This window comes from Ischnura elegans, chromosome X (genome assembly GCF_921293095.1).
Source record: "Ischnura elegans chromosome X, ioIscEleg1.1, whole genome shotgun sequence".
Taxonomy (NCBI): Eukaryota; Metazoa; Arthropoda; class Insecta; order Odonata; family Coenagrionidae; genus Ischnura; species Ischnura elegans.
Window position 1 is genome coordinate 33,132,032 of NC_060259.1, and position 18,963 is coordinate 33,150,994.

The 18,963-nt window shown below is 38.1% G+C and overlaps 1 protein-coding gene across 1 annotated transcript in view; it reads right to left on the reverse strand.

Annotated features, from left to right (window-relative positions):
• LOC124170947 (suppressor of lurcher protein 1) overlaps positions 1-18,963 on the reverse strand; it is a 1,281,814-nt gene that overhangs the window by 1,227,081 nt on the left and 35,770 nt on the right. The window contains exon 2 of the mRNA XM_046550025.1: positions 2,968-3,045. Coding sequence (XP_046405981.1) covers positions 2,968-2,973 — 6 coding nt within the window. The 5' untranslated portion in view covers positions 2,974-3,045. The remainder of the gene's footprint in view (positions 1-2,967; positions 3,046-18,963) is intronic.

The window sequence follows — 18,963 nt, forward strand, 5'->3', positions numbered from 1 at the left end:
TGAAAATATTTTATGAAGAAGGTTTTGTTCCTTTGTGCGATTGACTCTCACGGACTCTAACCGTGTCATAAAGTTGATAACTTATTCCTTACAATCGATTCTCAAGAAACTTTCTGATTTATAAATATTTTTCCGGGATACGTGGAAGCCTTGTATAGAATTCAGAGGCCAAGTGAGTGCACTGGCCTGGCTCTTAAATATCCTTACTGCAGTATCATATCAGCCGATTAACATTTCTTAATGGCCATTGAAACATTTCGTACCGGAGTTACGTCTTCGTTTCATGATGACATATTGATATATCTTTCATGTACCAAACTACCATCTTTTCCATGAATAGTTGTCGAATTTCTACAGTGAAGTCTATCTATATGGCAGTCAATGACCGTAACAGTGGGGTGCCCAAATTTTTAATGTATTTAGTTCATGAAATATTTGCGAGAGACTTTTATAATTATTGATTTGAGCGATGGCATCATTATTGATGTTTCATTCACCGTTTTAAGGTCTAAAACGATGAAAGGGATGGATTAATTTCATGAAGTGAACATTCACTGGAACTGGTCTGTCTCCTTTAATGTTTATTTATCTTCACTTGTATGCTTACATTACTTTGAAAGGAAACAGAGCACGAGGCTTCTTTCACTGTTGTTATTGGTCTTGAAAATCACAAAGCGTTATAAATGGGAAATTATGTGTTTGTTTTTAACGCGTCAGCAATTTCAATTGTAAATAAACTCCACTTCTGCGATGATTGTTATGCCTTGAGAGCATTTTTCCCATCACATTCTAATTCTTCATGGCTTGCCCATTGAATTGCGTCAGCCTAAAGGTTTGTTTGCGAGGCCACAGCTCGCATAAACTAAGGTGCAGAAAAGTAAATCTCACGCCTTAGGGGTCTGCTAGTCCCCCTTGGCCACCTGAAGTTCTTGAACACTTGTTTTCACGAAAAATTGAATCACTTTGAAATTTGTATTTTAAAATTGCCTTAATTTTATACCGAGATGTTCCCAACGAAGGAAAGAGAGTCATTTTAATGAAGTAGTACAGGGCTCTATAATTCATCTATGTGAACCTCCAATTACTACATTTATGCCCTTAATCTTTGTGGACAACACTCAAGAGTGACTCAAATTAAGGATAAAAATGGAAAGATGCTAACCGAGAGAGAAGAGGTACAGAGTAGATGGAAGGAATACGTGGAGGATCTGTACGACGGAAGGAACAGACCAGAGAGATTGAATACAGAGGAGGAGAGGGAAATAGAGAAAGATATTCTTGGGCCGGCGATCTTAGATGCTCATGACTTTTACTTTTAGTCACATGCATTAAACTAATATCAATTTTCGTGGGTTTAAAGAAGTTTTTTTTAATTAAGGCTTAAGATGGGAGGATGCTAACCGAGCGAGAAGAGGTACAGAGTAGATGGAAGGTATACGCGGAGGATTTGTATGACAGAAGAAACAGGCCGGAGAGATTGACTAGAGAGAGGGACAGTGAAGTAGGGGAGGGTAATCTTGGGCCGGAGATCTTAGATTCGGAAATCAAGAGAGCCCTTCGTGATATGAAGGCTAGGAAAGCAGTGGGCGTGGACAGTATCCAATGTGAGCTTCTGAAGAATCTAGGGAGGGATAAAAAGAAAATGTTTTTCGAACTAGTACACAGGATCTATGATGAAAGATGTTGGCCGGGGGATTTCGTGAAGACGGTTCTATTTCCACTACCGAAAAAGAAGAATGCTGTTGAATGTGGAGATTATAGGACTATTAGCCTAATATTACACGCGGCGAGAGTGGTACTGAGGATATTGAACAGACGAATGGAGGCAAGGGAAAGCGAGTATTTGGGCGATGATCAGTTTGGTTTTAGAAAATGGAAGTCAACTCGTGACGCAATAGCGATGATGAGGTCCTTCGTGGAGAGGAATCTAGAATATAACCAGGACGAGTATGCCTGCTTCGTGGATTTTGAAGAAGCATTTGATAGAGTGAACTGGGTAAATTAAATGGATATTCTCAAGAAAAAGGTGTGGATTGGAGGGATAGGCGACTGATTCGTAATCTGTGTATGGCCCAGACTGCGTAAGTGAAGGTAGCGGACGGAGAAACTTGGTGGGCAAGCATGGGCCAAGGAGTGAAGGAAGGCTGTCCTCTACTGCCACTGCTCTTTAACGTTTATGATGAAGAGATGGTAAGAGAAGCGTGGGAAGATTTTGAAGCATGAGTAAAAGCGGGAGGAATGATATTCGAATCAGTGAGATTTGCTGATGATAAGGCGTTGATTAGCCAGTCAGCGAGGGGGCTTCAGGCTCTAGTGGATGCGTTATACGAGCATTGCGAGGAATATGGGATGAGGATTAATCAAAATAAGACCAAGATTATGTGGTTTTGTAAAGCATCACGAGCGAGGAATGTGAGACTTAAGACAAAGGTGGCTGGTGAAAAACTTGAGAGGGTTGAGCAGTCCAAATATTTAGGCAGTACGCTAGAGGAAAACGGATACAGTAGTAAATATATAAGGAAGGTAATTGCGTTAGCAAAGAAGGCGTTCATGAACAGGAAAGGGCTTATGATACGTTCGCTATGTAAGAATTTAAAGAAAAGGTTAGTGAAGAGACTGTAGGTAAGTCAATTCATGACACAATAGCGATAATGAGGCCCCCCGTGGAGAGGAACCTATAATATAACCAGGACGTGTATACCTGCTTCGTGGATTTTGCCATTAAATATTTTTATAATATAGTAAAAATATATAATATTTTTCCATTATAATTAACCCTAAATTTGGTTATTTTCATAAGTACAATAAAGGTTGGTATTTGACTTATGTAAAAGAGTAGAAAATATAACCAGTAGCTTCAACAGAGGAAAACCTCTGTCAAAGTTCACAGAAAATGAATTTCGCGATAAAAACAAGGGTGCTATGCGTACTTAACTGTTATAGGTACAACTGAACCAAATTACTCACCTCCATCACATCATAGCTGCCAACACTACTTCCTCATCGCTTCTCGTTCAGATCCACCATCCTCACTCACCACATTAACTGCAAAGAAAAAAAGAAAATTGCGCTAAATTATTGCCAGCCAAACCAACGGAAACACAAGGTGAACAAATTCTATTAGAGGCACCTGCGCTACACCCGAAAATACAAAGGAGCATGTTATATATTTTGCATTCCTGTTGTACCGCGCGAGAGACAATGAATTGCACATTAAATGCGATGGGCAATAAATTCTCCACACAGGAAATGGAGCCACGGCCCATCGACATCTCGGGACATCTCGCAAACCATGGCGCTATCCAGTTCCCATGGCAGTTGAACGAGGGATACATTGTGACTGAGGTATCCATTGTCATGGCAAAGAAAGGAATAATATAAAAGTGTAAAGAACTATTGGATAAAGTTCGCACACGGGATAACTTCTTCGTTGGTTCACATGCAGAACACGTGAAGTCAGCCCCAAAGCAACCAAGAATGACTCATTATCGATAATCTATTGTAAATTTCTCTGAGAGACCGGGGCAAATTAGAGTAAAACCCCCCTTTCCCCGACACTTACGATTCTCAAAAATGTGTCCATAGGTGAGAGGTATCCGTAAGTTGGAGGTGACCTGAACTAGAAATCCATTTTTACGCTTAATATTAACCCGCAAGTATATTAGAGTAGCAATTTTAGCCAGCTGAGTGAAATTCTTTGTTTAAAAAACCCTTAATTTTAGAGATTTCAGTCAGAAAACCCAGGGCGATAGTGTACGTCAAAGAGTACAATTGTGCCTAAAATGTGTCCGTACCCGTACGTGGGAGAATTCGTATAGGCACTAGAGGTTCTATCCTTGGGCGAATAATATCCTTATGACGGGGCATTAAATACTCTCCTTATGTCTTAGGTTTCCGTAATGCAGAGGTGCATGTGAACAAAGGTTTCACCGTATTTCCCTACGTGAAAATACTCTAAAAAGAAAGAAAAAAGCTGAAAATATTCATATTGCTTGTCGATAAGTATAGAATTTTTCTGGCAAAACGTTGTTTAATTTTCCAAAACAATTAATAAATAGTTTGATAGATCATAATTTGAAAGAAATTAATTTGAATGTAACAGTTTCATTTAAAATGTGTTCATTTACAATTCTGTAAACCACTTCCGAACTTTGTAACTTTCCTTACAACAATGATAATGCACATATATTTCCGCATAAATAGACAAGATAGAAGTCAAAAGGTTAGTTATACATCGTTGAATTTACGGAAGAAAATAAGAGCTTCTTTTTACTCAATCGAACCCCAAGAATAATCGAGAATCAAAAGTAAATCGTTTGAAAAATGAGAGCAAAATATATTTCCTCACGTATCATAAAATCCAAGGAAATAGAGGAAAACGAAATGCCGGAGAAGAAGTCGGTCATATAGAAAATAGCCTCAAGCCTGGCAGTCAAACTCAAAAAGTGAAAGGAACTAGTTCTTGCGACCAGGAAAATAAACCTCTGCCATTGGTCAAAAAGAAAGGTCGTCTCAATAATGCGATCATCAATGACAGAAACCTATAGAGGCACCCCATATTTTGGGTAAGTTCTACGTAAGAGGAAATCATTCTTTAAATTTGAGGCTACAATTTAAGTGAAGAAGATCAAAAGGTAAAACTGACATTGAAATGACAATCATAAACAATTTTTAAAGCTAAAATTTACATATAAAAATGTATTGCTCTTCATCAATTCATAAAATTTGAAAATAAATGCAATTTTTATTTATAACCTGAAAAGTAACAAAATGAAAAAAAAATTATTTTTGGCGAAATACATCATTTTTTGAGACTGATAAACTTATACATTATCGTATTTTAAGGGACTTAAAACTATTCATTTACGAGCATTACGAAAGAGTATTCCGTACGATAAAACGTGGGCAACGAGAAAAATATGACTCTTTCAATACTTGAAAATACTGGATATAAGATTATAAAGGACTATTTTAAGGATATAATTTATTATCGGAACCACATAGAGCTCTCAAAAGAAAGAATATTCAAACCTAGGCAGCAACATTCATTTCCATTTTGACATTTCAGCAAATATCAACCTCTAATCACCAGCCAAATATCAGCACACATATTTAATTCATTGCAAATTACGAGTGTCTAATAATTCAAAAGAAAGGACTAATCAATCAGCAATCTGCATCTCTGATATCACGAACGGATCATTAAGGATTGAATGGGAATCAGTAATGACATCTTAATTACACCCGCGTGCACACAGCAATATTCTCCACGCTGATACCAATGTAAATTAGCTTAAATGCAATCAATTCCAAATCCTACCAAGGGCCAACTCCAACTCCACGGTTAAAAATGATAAAGGACCAATTCCTTTGATGACTACTTAATTGCCCTCATCAACTACTTCCTTTCCAACAGGACTTTGGGACTATGAAAAATAGTGGATAGAATGATAGATTTCGTGAAATTCCCTTAATTATGACTTTCCTGCGGCTAACGGAAAGAAGAATATTTTCAAATAAATCGGTCATCGTTATTTATCCTGCTGTTATATAGCGATTAAACTTTAAACTTAGTTGTGATTAGCTTACTACCACACTGTGGTGATGCACGATTATAAAACGACAATTAGGAAAAGGTCATCCCAAATTAAGAACGGTTTGATTCCAAGCATTGAATTATGGTTGAAAATTTATACTTATGGCTTATATATTATTAACTTTGAATATTTTTATAAGTTTATGCAAACCCATAAAAATTGGCTTCTGCTGCAGCGTAAGTTTAAAAAACTACATGAACTCTTTAGCCTCTTCAAAATGAACGCATTAAAATTTGATTTCAAATTAAAGAAAGCCCTAAAAGCCAAGTATACTGGCTCCTTGTGTTGAGATGAATTAACGAGAGAAGTATTTTGCCAGAATTCCGCTCTAAGTAGGGTTCACGACGATTACTACTTCTTCTACTTACTCCTGTTAAAAATATTTTTCTAAATTTAGTCTCCGCGTTCCTTACCTCAAATTAAGGGGGAAAAAACTTAAACGCTGAAAATGGGTGCCAACTTATGCACTGCAACATAAACTAGCAACTACTTTGTTCACTCAGATCCGAAAACAAATATTTTGCAGATGGAAGGGAAGGGTATGCTGCGGCGAAAGAAAAATCTTTACTAATCAGTTCTATCGAAAGTGTAAAATCAATAATGAGAAAGATGTCACCCACTCTTCCTGAGTAGGCGATGTCACTATACTATAACTATATCAACACACAAACTCGAACAGAAAGAAATTTTCAAAACGCGAAGGAATCGCTCGTTAGAGTAAAAACAAAATCGAACCACGGGAATCACTTGCATAAGTTGAGTGGCTGCGATGCAGAGACACGTTCAGCATGATCTCGTGCCATGATTAAATTATCTGCGGGACGGTCGTCTACTTTTCCTCGCGAATAGCTCCGGAAGTACACGACTGACCGTTTAAAAATAAATGCTTTAGTTTTTCAAACTCTTACGGATTCAAAGGGAATGAAATTGGTGAACGTACCCGCGAAGTATAATGTTAGCAGCGTTTAAATTCGCGCTAGTATCACGGCGGAGGGATACGTCGGGCTGACGACGTATGTGGCGGAAGGAGCGCCGCTAGCGTGCGCGAGGAGAAGGAGAACTGACGACGAGCTAGCCTGTCCGGATGCAGCATAATGTATGCGAGCCCTGGCCTGAGCAAGGGGGCGTCAGAACTGCGATATATCGTATAGAAAACCTCTTTTGTTTTGATTTTTCCGGAGCCCCAGTGGTCCAAAGGCCTACCCAACATAGAGGCGCTGGTGTAGCCTGTTTTTTCCGGGCAGTCTGCTGGGCAGTAATAAACTGGGGGCTGCCATATTGAATCTCGTTGTAAACAAAGGTGATATTGAGGCTTATTGATAGTTATTAGTGTTAACTGCAGACTTTTTTATTTCTTACAAGGTCCCTTACGATTTTGGAATGTGCTCGATGAAGGATACGAGTCTCAATGATCTTGGTTATTGCTAAATTGCATGGGTATGAAATGCATTTGGTGATGAAAACGTGGGTAATTCTGTTTCCTTCATTATTCCATTTTGATTTCAACCTGTGATTAGCTAACATTTTCTTATGTTTTCAAAATTTCATGGTGTCTTGTATTCCTTATATTTCAATATGTTTTTCATCATACTTTTCTAGTGTTCAAACTACTCATTAATCGCTACTGCTATGCTTTGCTTTGTTTAATGCTAATCATTTTGTTGGTTATATTTGCTATTTCAACTCTGTCCTTTCAACTGTTTATTGTCATCAATTGAGCATAATTCATTAAGTGTTCTACGATGTTTACATTTCTTAAAACTTTAATCTCTTTCATTTTGAAGTTAGAACTTAATTTCTACTACATTGGTATAAAATGTTCTTCACTTTTCTCGTTTTCTACTTTTGGAATACTATCTTTCGTATAAGTGATGGATATTAACTTCTAAGAACCTTTCCTTTTAAGACTCCTCTGCCAAGATATGTTGTATATCCATGGAAGAAGATCATGGTATAGCTTAATGGGTACTCATCATGAACAACTTCCTACGAAATAATGTCCTCCTTTCATAATTAAATAATTATCTTCCATGAAATGATATCCAAACTTGCATGCTTATTTCTAGTGAAGTGTTGTTATGCTCTATGGTTTCAGGATTAGCATTATTTTCCCTGTACCAGAGCTATTGCAAGATACATCTACGTCAAGGAAAATTGGGTCACTCTCTTTGTCTATAACTGTGGCGTGTTTACTTAAGTAATGGAATCTTTCTCCTATTACGCAAAGGCTGCTCATCTCTCATTGCAATGTACTGTTGTCATTGATATTTGTTGCTTGTGCATCCCATGTGCTTGTAGAATTGTTAACTTCCACAGATTTCATCTCTAGTATGTCATATTTAAATTGTTATTGTTGTATTTCTTTTTCCAGTTATTGTATCAATAAATACCAATGTCCACTGAATTGAGTTTCCGAGATCATTATTCTTACCAACCGATCGTCAGTTGACTTTGTTCATTAATCTTGTATTATGGTTACTAGTTTAGTAACCTGGGGAAGTTCATCGGGAAGATTTTCCTGCGTTCATTGCTTTTAAGTTTCTCGCAATTGCAGTAGCATTATTAAGCCTGAATATCACGCCCTATCATGACGCGTAAAAAAAGTTTGAAACACGCGCCGAGATGTGCATTCAAACTTCGCGGCAGCATTGGACCACTGGCATAGATGGCACTGATGTATCAAAACCTATACGCATTATCCTTGTGGGTATGTCACCCCCTTGGCCTGAGCACACGCATGGTCGTGTTGTACTTGTGCAAATAAATGTATAAAGCCGAGAGTCTCGTGTCATTTTTAAAAGATCTAACAATAAAAATCTTTTAAGGAATTAGACGTAGTCATTGAAAACTCCCCATGCGACCAACAATAACAACGATGTTGCATTAAGGTTGGAATCTGGTTGATCATAAGAATGTTGGTCATTGTCTCATGGAATAATTTCATGTTTATGTGACTGTCCCTCTTGGCCGAAGTCCATGATATCCTGAATGGTTGCTTGAATTTCCGACTGAAAACCGCATGATGTTGGATTATTATTTGCAGCCCTTTTCACCGCGAACAGAATCACTAGGACCGTATCGTGCTGTTCCGCGGATCATCCGGTTCGAACCTATTAGTATGTAGAATGGCAGCCTTATATAATTAATTCTAATTTCCTTCTTCCCTCATCTTATTGGAGAGCAAGGTCTAATTTGATGCCACATCGAAGCACGGATAGTAAGCGATAATAAACATGACCGAGGTATGAAATAACATATTGGTGAGTGGAATAGCTACAATTACAACTACTTCCAATGCACTGGTCTCATGAATAGACTGGAAATACCAATCCGTTAAAACGAAGTAAGACCATTCTATCATATAGAAGCCTCTCTCTAAGGGGAAACATTTTCAAAGGAAAATAAAAAAGAGAAAGGTGAAGAAAAGCTAGAGTTAAAGGAAAACTAGAGGGGACCGTAACGCAACAAGAAATATTTTTTTAGAACGGAGAATACGTGTTTGCCATACATGTTCCCGCATGCCTTCCACTCTACCCCAAAAAATTATAACATATTTATAAACCGCTAAAACAGAAGCAAAACAAGAATGTTATTGCATTTGAAGGTTCCACAATATTTCCCTGGAAAAAATTAGCTCGAAATTACCAGCGAACAACTAGGACTTGTTCCCAGATAACAGCGTAGAGAACAAGAGATGAGATAAAATCCAGAAAAAAAGTGATTGTAAATTATTCGCCATCACCATGTAATACCTCGAAGAACAAAAAAGGATATATTTTAACAACCCACCATGGAAAGGTACACGATACGAAACCTAGACAAAATATAAATGCTTTACGTTCACGATTGGAGCAAAACGAGCAACATAACATGAAAATGTGTATTCCGTTACGATATATCACAGTTTGTTATCTGGAGAAAGCTACCGCGGTCATTTTCACCACGAAAGAAAGGTAAGGAAGAAAGCGGGGAGATATAACCGGACCCGGCATTATAATGCTCTTTACGAAAAGCGCCTAGGTAACCACGCCTTAAAGTGTAAACTTTCATCCTACAGATAGCGTGTTGCAGTTGAAGTTCCCTCGACAAAGATCTTAAACATAGACGGGAAAACCTCACCAAATATCTACGACACAGCCGGGGTTTTAACCCATGTCTGGTGTAAAATGTTATACTGAGAGATTGATTTAGGAGAGATTGAAGTCACTGCAGCGCCATAAGGCGAATATTTTTTACTACAGAAAAACTGTATTGTTTCAAAAGTTTTCCTTTTCCTTTCACTCAGATCTCACAAAGGGGTAATATATTTATATATTGCTGCAACAGAAGCTAAATATCAAATCATAGCACTTCACTATTCCAAAATGTAAATAGGGAAAAATTTAATTCAAAATTACCAGCATGCACCAAGACATTCTTCCCTGATAATAGCAAGGAGAACAAGAAATGAGTGAAAATCCTGCTTTTGCTTTCAAGGTGATTGCGTTCAAATTATTCGTCACCACTATCCAATACTTCGAAGAGCATAGAAAAGGATATAATTTAATAAGATCCCAAAAATTTACCTGTATTACAATACCGAGACATATCATTTCGATAGATTTCGTCCACGGTTGCATACAACGAGCAACAAAGATGGCAAATAGATCCTTAAAATATATCCTCCACTGCCAGGATTCAATCTCGTACTCACAAGATGTGAGACCAACACACTAGTTACCAAACCATCTCGATACCTTGCCTCTAAATAATCCTGTTCAGTGCAGTACGACTGAACTAAGGCACTCCTGCAGACGATCTGTGATAATAAAGTTACTTACGCAACCAAAAAAGTGTATTTTTAAGTCATTATCACGGATATATTACATTAAGACGGTAGTGATGGAAATATATTCCATGTTAAAATCTACTTTACATCAGACGACAACATACACTGACAACTATTAACTTTAAGAAAATTGAAAACCATGGAGATATTATTTCCATGGTTTGAACAAGAAATGTATTTAATCTTTCAACTAGATCTATAATTCCACCGTATGTAGAACTCCAGGAAAATGTGAAGAAGGGACAGGTAAACATAAACATTCTCTGACAAACCGTGAATATAAAAAATAAAAATTTAAATGTTTTACCAATTTGACTTCAGAAGAATTTCGTCCAGCAGCACCTGTAAATTTTTTACCAACTTGACTTCAAAAGAATTTCGTCCAACAGCGCCGGAAAACTTGCCAGAATAAAACGAGCATTGGCATCACAAATATTACAAAAAGGATCCCTATGTTGGCAACTAAAGTTTCTATGACCCATCGCGAAATTAAATGGGTTTACAAAAGACGCAACTCGCGTCGCTGACGGACACAGTGATCCGCGTTTCACGGGAAAATAAGGTATAATTCGGGGAGCTAACCCAAATTTATGCACATGATGATGATACCTCTCAAATTCATAACTTTTCGATGCTATTCCTCCCAAATGCAAACATAATAATACAAAACATTTGAAAAAAAAAGAGGATCGCATTGCACTCATCACCGCGCCGCGAACAATTTTGAAAACCGATTAAAATGCGACCGAATTGGCAACAGAAATCAGCATTCTGTGCGACAGAATTGGGCCTCTTCTTTGCATGGTCCCTATCTTATTCTTAGCTCCCCGATTTCAGTTTAATAAAACGCTATTTTGATTTCATTGAGAGAATCTTGACCCTATCAAATCACTTACGGACAGATCGGGGATATCAGGAAAAATCTCTGCGACATCTGCGTTTTGAATAGGCGGAAGGCCAACATTCACGTCACTACTTGAACCTGAACCCTCAAATTGAGAAATTATACTTTTTGATAATGTTTACCGTTTATGCCTAGGGAAATTCATGATGCAAGAGTAAGTTTTAAATACCGTTTACATTAGGTAAAATCTGGTAAACTGATAAATGCCGTTTCTGAACGGTATAGAGTCATATTTTAAGGTGGCGACAGAAATCAGCCTTCTATGGGGTGGAATTGGGCCTTCTATTTGTAGCCCCATTGATGCGCAAAAGGTAGACGGTGACAGGGGCAGATCAATCACACCGAGAAAAAGACAGTATGAGGAAAACACGAGGGCACCCGCCAGCACGAAAACTATGCCTACTTGCGTGAAACGAAGGCATGTGGATGAATAAAACCGCATGCCATTCACCGCAGAAATGTGGAAAAGAAATTTGTCCTTCCGCAGGAAACAAGCCTATTCCCATACGACCGCCTTCAACTTTTCAGCGCACATCTTTTCCCCTACACGCTCCGCTTGTTAAATTGCCTTGTTTCCGTATTTGAGCAGGGTAGATATTGATAATCGAGAGGATAATAAGTTAGAATATATAAGAGGACTCGGTCCTGGTTGGAAACGAGTCAAGGCAGAAGGAATAGAGAACGACCATGAGGGCAATATAGAGGCCTTAAACCATCTGATAAAAGGTTGATTTTTGTTGCAAATTCCGCCGCATTTTAATCAGTTTTCAAAAATGTCCGCGGAGCGGCGATCGGTGGAAAGTGATCCAAGTATTTCCATTATTTTGCATACTGATATTTGCAATAAGGTAGTTTCCTTCATCAAAGAAAACGAAAGGCATCGATAGCGATTCATTACCCACCATAAGTCTATTCATAATATTCAAATTATTTGATATAAGAAATTTTAGTTTAGACAAATGTTACATCTGAATTTTAACCTCATTTGCAAAAAGCCAGGTGGCGGCCATGCGATGCCAGTCCACGTGACGTCACAGGGGCCCAGATGCTATACGAGTAGGCAGGAGTTTTACATCGTCTGAGGTTACCAATGCATTCTTGAGGCACAGAGTTCAGGGAAATATCTCTTAATAATCAACTATTAAAATTTCCTATAGTCGGAAAGTTTCCTGCGCTTGATAGGGTATTAATTATCCTTATCTAAGCCAAGAGCTTCCTCCTAGCAGCCTGCATCGTAGCGGCTCTCATTGCCTCGCACCAAGGTGGCCTCACACAGCGGCAGCCGGAACCAGAATGACGTCACACGGGCTATTCCCATCATTCATGCTTAGCCGTCACGTTTACGCGCGCTTGAAAATATTCACTTTTCATTTAATCGCGAAAAATAGATATCGTAATTTAAAACTCTAAAAGCATAAAATACGTGTTCCAGGAGTAATATAATCTTTCGATATATGCAATAAAAAAATAGGAAACCACCCAAATGCGAGAAATAGCATTCAAAGTTATGAATCTGACAAATGAAATCATCACGTATATAAATATAGGTTAAAACCCCTAATTATACCAAATTTCCCCGTGGCACTGGGATCACTTTTTCCGTCTGCGACGTGAGTGGCGACTTACGTAAACCCATTTAAAGGCACGGTGGGTGACAATACATCTGGAGGCGGACTTGATTATCCCCTTTTGTAGTATTCGTGAGCACGACGCTGTGCAGCAAGCAAAGAGTACTGAGTTGACTTCGGAATAAACTGCGAGACGGTTATTGGTAAGGCAAGATGGAAAAGCAGTACTATTTCCATGTGAAAGGTACATTAGTGGATCAAAAAAAAGTCTTTCTTGGAAATTCTACGTGTTTGCAGTAGGAGAGGTTTTTGCTTTTTTACGAAACGGTGGAGTCTTGGCTCATGCCTCATTCCGCTTCTTGAATCGCTGGAAGCGAAGGTTATTCACGCACGAGGCGCGTCAGGCTCCCAATACGAGCCGTACATCCTCTCGAGAGATAATTCTTAAAGCGCACTGCTTAATTGAGAGTCTTGCTCCACAATTCCGCCTACAGATGACCCTCCTTCACGTGCGATCGATGCACTCACAACACTTCGTGATCAGGTTATTTAGCCTTTCCAGCTCCCTGCAAACGTGCTATGCAGTTTCCGTCTGTACTCTTGCATTTACATCCCGACGAAAAGCGAATAATACAAGTCTGTTTTCTGATTACTTTAAAAAAGCACTTCACAGAAGTATCCAAAGATTTGAAAATCAAATTTCTTGTATTCATGGCCTTTATTCTTCATTTTTATAGCTTTAACGATAAGAAATTTCAGTAGGAGGAAATACAAACACTTGAAAATAAACTCAGAAACCCACAGGATAAAAATAATTCTACTATAAAATGGGAATTAATCAAATGGACACTCATATCAAATTGGAACAGTTGCACCACAAGCATAGTCTGCATCTTAGCACCGTAGAACTCCGATTTTCATTCTTAAACATGATATGAGACTAACTTAGATGGTTGTAGGTAAGGATAGCAAACACACTTGAAGTTTTTTTGCTGAAACACTTCAGGCCTTCATAAATAAACGGACTACTTTCTAATTTTTTTACAAATTTTTTATTCACCATTGAATTTATTCACTTTCCTCAAGTATTTCTGTTTCATTAAAAAAAATTGATTTTCACATTCATGAGATGCATGTTACGGCAGCAGAGGTGTCTTTTTTTAGATTAGCATTAGATGAGGAAAACAAATTTTGAACTATAAATTTTAGTATTTTAGTTATCACTCTTCTCGCTAAATTATATCTATGGCAGCTTTTTTTCTAAGTATAAATCAGAGCTTCCAGCATAAGTTGAAATTAAAACGAAGTAAATAACTTTTTGCGATCTCGGTCGAAAAAGCACATAAAATGCGAAAGCGAAAACGTTGACGTAATGTAATCTAAATCTTTTTCACGAATGTTATAGCATCAATTTAATTGTTGCGGTAAAGTTTCCTATGCATAAGTCGAGTTTAATACGCCTAATACGTTAATAATTTCAAGAAATGGATTCAAACTTTCTTATCCTAAATTGCGATGGCGCAGATAGCCCCAAAGAGGCCCTTAATGTTGCAGAAAAATGTCTAAACTAAACAGTTATGACAAATGTATCGGGTTTAGGTAAAACCTAGACGTATTCTTCAAGTGTTAAACCCTGATTTTCTTTAAATATACTATTAAAAATACATGCAAAAATAAATTTAATCCGTTGCTACGGCTAAAAGTTATACATTTTGACTGATTGGCTGATTTTAAGGAATTTAAGATACTCATTAAATAGATATGAACAGGTCCACTCATTTAGCTAGCGACACTGTTCGTTTTTCGTCAAGTATGGCAAGTCGAAGGTCAAAAAGGGAAATAGGAAAATGTAGCCATTGTGTCTTTGAACACAAATTATACCTAAATCATGTATTATAATAATATAAAATGTATGAAAAAATGGTATTTAATAATGCGGGAAACACTGCGTTATTTTTTTACACGAAGTTAAATTTGAATGCAAAGATTGTTAAGACATTGAAATGGTGTTGCACATGCAGCAATGAACTTTGACGAAGGATAATAGATGAATCCAAGAAGGGCTTGAAATTTTCGAACGGAAGGAAATATGGGGATTTTATGCAGACGAAGAAGAGAATTGATGCGTTTTAGCTCAATATGGAGGGAGAGAAATGGTAATTTTCATCAAAATGCTACGGCGAAAAGCGATGTATTCATATTATTATTATTAATATTATTATTAAAGCACTCTACCAAGGTAGTTTTCCATAGAGGACATGATGCAGCATCCGAGGAGCCTCCCTTTCCTTCGAACACTTCCCCCTACAATATCTACTCCCTTTCATTCCGTCTAAAAATTCTATTCTCTTCCTTCCTCTCCCTCGTTTACCTAACATCCTACCCTCTATTTCTGTTTTCTACATCCCCTCCCCGCTAACTACTCGCTCCATCCATACCTTCTGTCTCTTCCGTATCTCATCCAAAAGCTGCCTCTCCTCACCCACCATGTCCAGAACTTCGTCACTCCTCCTCCTCTCCGTCAACCTCACCTTCTCCATTCTTCTCCGCACCCATTCCTCGAACGCCTTCCGTCTTCTCTCGCCCTTCTTCCTAAGTTTCCACGTTTCCGCAGCGCAAAGCGCTACACTCAAAGAAAACTCGATTGTCTTCACCAGGCCATCATGTCTCAAGATGTGGCCTATAAGGTTGTTCCGTCTTCTTATTAAGGTTTTCATGAGGCTTCTCTTCTCTCCTACCCTTCTTAGGACTTCCTCGTTACTAACTCGGTCGATCCATTTGATTTTCATCATTCTTCTGTAGCACCACATTTCAAAGGCCTCTATCCTTGCTTTCTCCGCTGCGGTCATTGTCCATGCCTCACTTCCGTATAGGAGCATACTCCAGATGTAGGTTCTTATAAATTGTTTCTTTACTTCCATATTTAAGTTTCCCCCTGTAAGCAGGTCTCTCTTTTGGTGGAATGCTCTCTTCGCCTGGGCTATTCTGCTGATAATTTCTTTCTTGCTTCTCCCGTCACTAGTTATCTTGCTTCCCAAATAACAGAATTCATCCACCTCTATCAGTTTTTGCCTCCCTATTTAAATGTTGGTCTTGACTTCGTCTCTTCTGCTGCATACTAAGATCTTGGTTTTCTTCGTGCTTATTTTCAGTTGATATCTACTCATTACCCTACCCATATTAACTAGAATATTTTTAATATTTTTCAAATCCTTCTCTGTTTCTGCTATAACGACTATGTCATCGCCTCCTGCATTAAATAAAAATATTTTCCACCAAAAATCAAGGGTTTTTCACAGCCAACATCTGACGTAATATTCACAGTTACTACAGATAATATTTAGACTGACATTTTAAAATACATAATAGTCTAAAAACATAATTCTTAGCTATCCAATTCGTTAGCGACCTGGCGAGGCTATTTTGTTATCATTTTTACAGCTTTCGCGTTACCTTTCGCCGGCAGTTGTCAAAAAACATTACTGGAGACCTACACTCTCGCTAGTACATGTGTGTAACGAAGGCATTCACTGCTGTTCGTTGACGGTGACTAAAACGGATGATATTGCAATTACAATATTTCCATTTATTATCCTTTCTTGCGAACTTATAACGAGTAGCATCTGCACGATCCGTAGAGAAAAAATGTCAATAAAAGGGCATACGCCATTCATTGCAAAATCTGTTTCAAGAATAATGAAATATGGCTCACAACGCTAGTAAATAAGCCTTAGGAAAATAAAACGATTCTTTGGGAAAGAATAAGTAGATTAAAATGGAGAACTAGTAGGGAAAGAGGTTCAATAAGCATCTTTTCTCTCCAATTACTGCATCTGCATGAATGGCATTGTTCACAATCGATGCAACATTCAATTACACTTTTCATTCCCAGACCAATCTACAGTAGAGCTTTGTTCCCAAAATTAGTTCAAATATACATCTAAAAATAATAACAAATATTTGTTAATTTTTGTATTTGCTATTCTTAATATTTCAGGCTAACATAGTAGTGCTTCCATTCACAAATTTGCCAGTGTGACTGAAAATATTCACCGAATACTGACAAATCTATTATTAGCACATAAATTATTGCGGAGTATGAAGATCGAAGAACGCTGGAGATAAAATCCTCGCACACGCGAAAGAGCTTGCGATTCCAACCGCGCTTTGCTCACGAACGAATTTCGCTTGGCACCACTTGGGGCCGATCGTTTGGAAGCACTTGAGGGATCAGAGCATGTGCATCGTTCTGGTGAAAATCCTTTTGTGCCAGGTAAAAAGGTCCTGACAGACCGTGCAATGGCTTCCCGATCACTGGTAAATCGGCGCCCGATTCCCGTATCCTCGCAGTGACACTCGAAAAAAAAGAAGTATGCCGCGCGCATTGCCCGAGATCGCGACCAGTCCCATAAACTGGTGTGAGGTATTATTGATTACTTTTTTGAAATACTAGAGGATTTACTAGGTTTTTGTAGGCCAAACATGCATGAAATCAAGGTTACCACAACACGTAGACGGAAAGGTCATATTAATTCCCTAAATGATGGGAAATATTATAAAAGATACACTGAGTTGTATGTTCCACAAAAGTTTAATTGACCGACCCAGGTTTCTGAATATACACTAAGTCATTTTCAAAGGTTCCGCAATGGCTTTCCAATGACTTGGGTCGGTATATTAAACTTTCGTGGAAAATACAACTCAGTGTATCTATTATGATGTTTCCTTTCACCTAGTTCCACCAAATATAACCATCCAGCATTTAGTTCTACGCTGAATGATGAAAGAAATGATTACAAACTGTGATGACATTAAAAAAGATATGAAATAAGAGGACCGAATGTTCCAGTAGACAACCGTTGTGTTATTATGCTGAACAGGCATATCCATTTCATACGAAGCATGCATTTCCCGCAGAATAAACAAGATATATCAACCAACTAAATGAGGACATAGTCTTTTCACATAGCCAACATTGTAAAACAAAAGAAATCCCGACATAATGGCCACTACGCAATCGAACTAACTATAATTAGCAATAAATAAGTTATATAATCTTTCTCAGGAAATGTAAAAATCACTGGTCTTCCATAGTCAATTTACATTTTACCGGTAAAAACTACTTCCCCTTAGCATTCACGCAGCTACATGCGAACAAGTTTCTTCTTCCACCAACAGTCGCGTTTGTGGGAACCAGTAATACGTAAGAATTGGCTCTGGCTTAAAAGAACTTTTGTCGTACGATAAATTAAATGACTCGTTATATTAAATATACCACTAACAATAATCAGTGGTGAACAATTGTTAACCAGGGATCAGTTTCGGTAAGGTACCGTAATTCGCACCTAATCATCGAGCAATGGAGAAGACACACTTCTATTAGTAGTGGCACTAAAGTTTCAAAAATTACCAATAGGATAACATGAATTCATCGACGTTGCCAGGCCAAACAGAAATAATTGGATAAAAACTCATAATTTCCACTCGAAGTTTAACTCATGGAAGCTTCAAGGGACAAAATAACTTCTTCTATCTTCCCAGACATTTATCAATCGAGATTTTGAAAATTACACAATAAAAACTGTTATGAAAACCTCCTACAAGCGCCCATTATCTACCAAGGAGATCTTCAACAATACTTATCATAGATCAAAGACCTCTAGGAGATGTTATTTTCACTTTCTAATTCAAATGAGTTACGGACGTGAAAATGACAAGCACTCTCGTCGCAATATTGCCCGGGATTCTCACTTAGTTTTATAGCGGTCTCTCTTCGAAGGAAGCCAAGGCGAGGCCAAGCGTCGAGGGAAACGGTTGCTCAGCATCTGGGCAGAGATCCCTCCTTGGCCCTGTCACAGGTAATAAACTTCCTCCGGCAGATAATAAAGTAAGTTGATTCAAGCTTGCAGCTTCAAGGTCAAGTCGACCTGAACTATGGGGACGAGTTATGCAGATGCTCCCGAAAAGATTACGCCAATTTAATGCTACCGTCACCTGGGTTCACATTTTTTATTCGAAACGCCACTCCCTAAAGATAATGTGGACTCGCAGTGTAAATTTTCACTT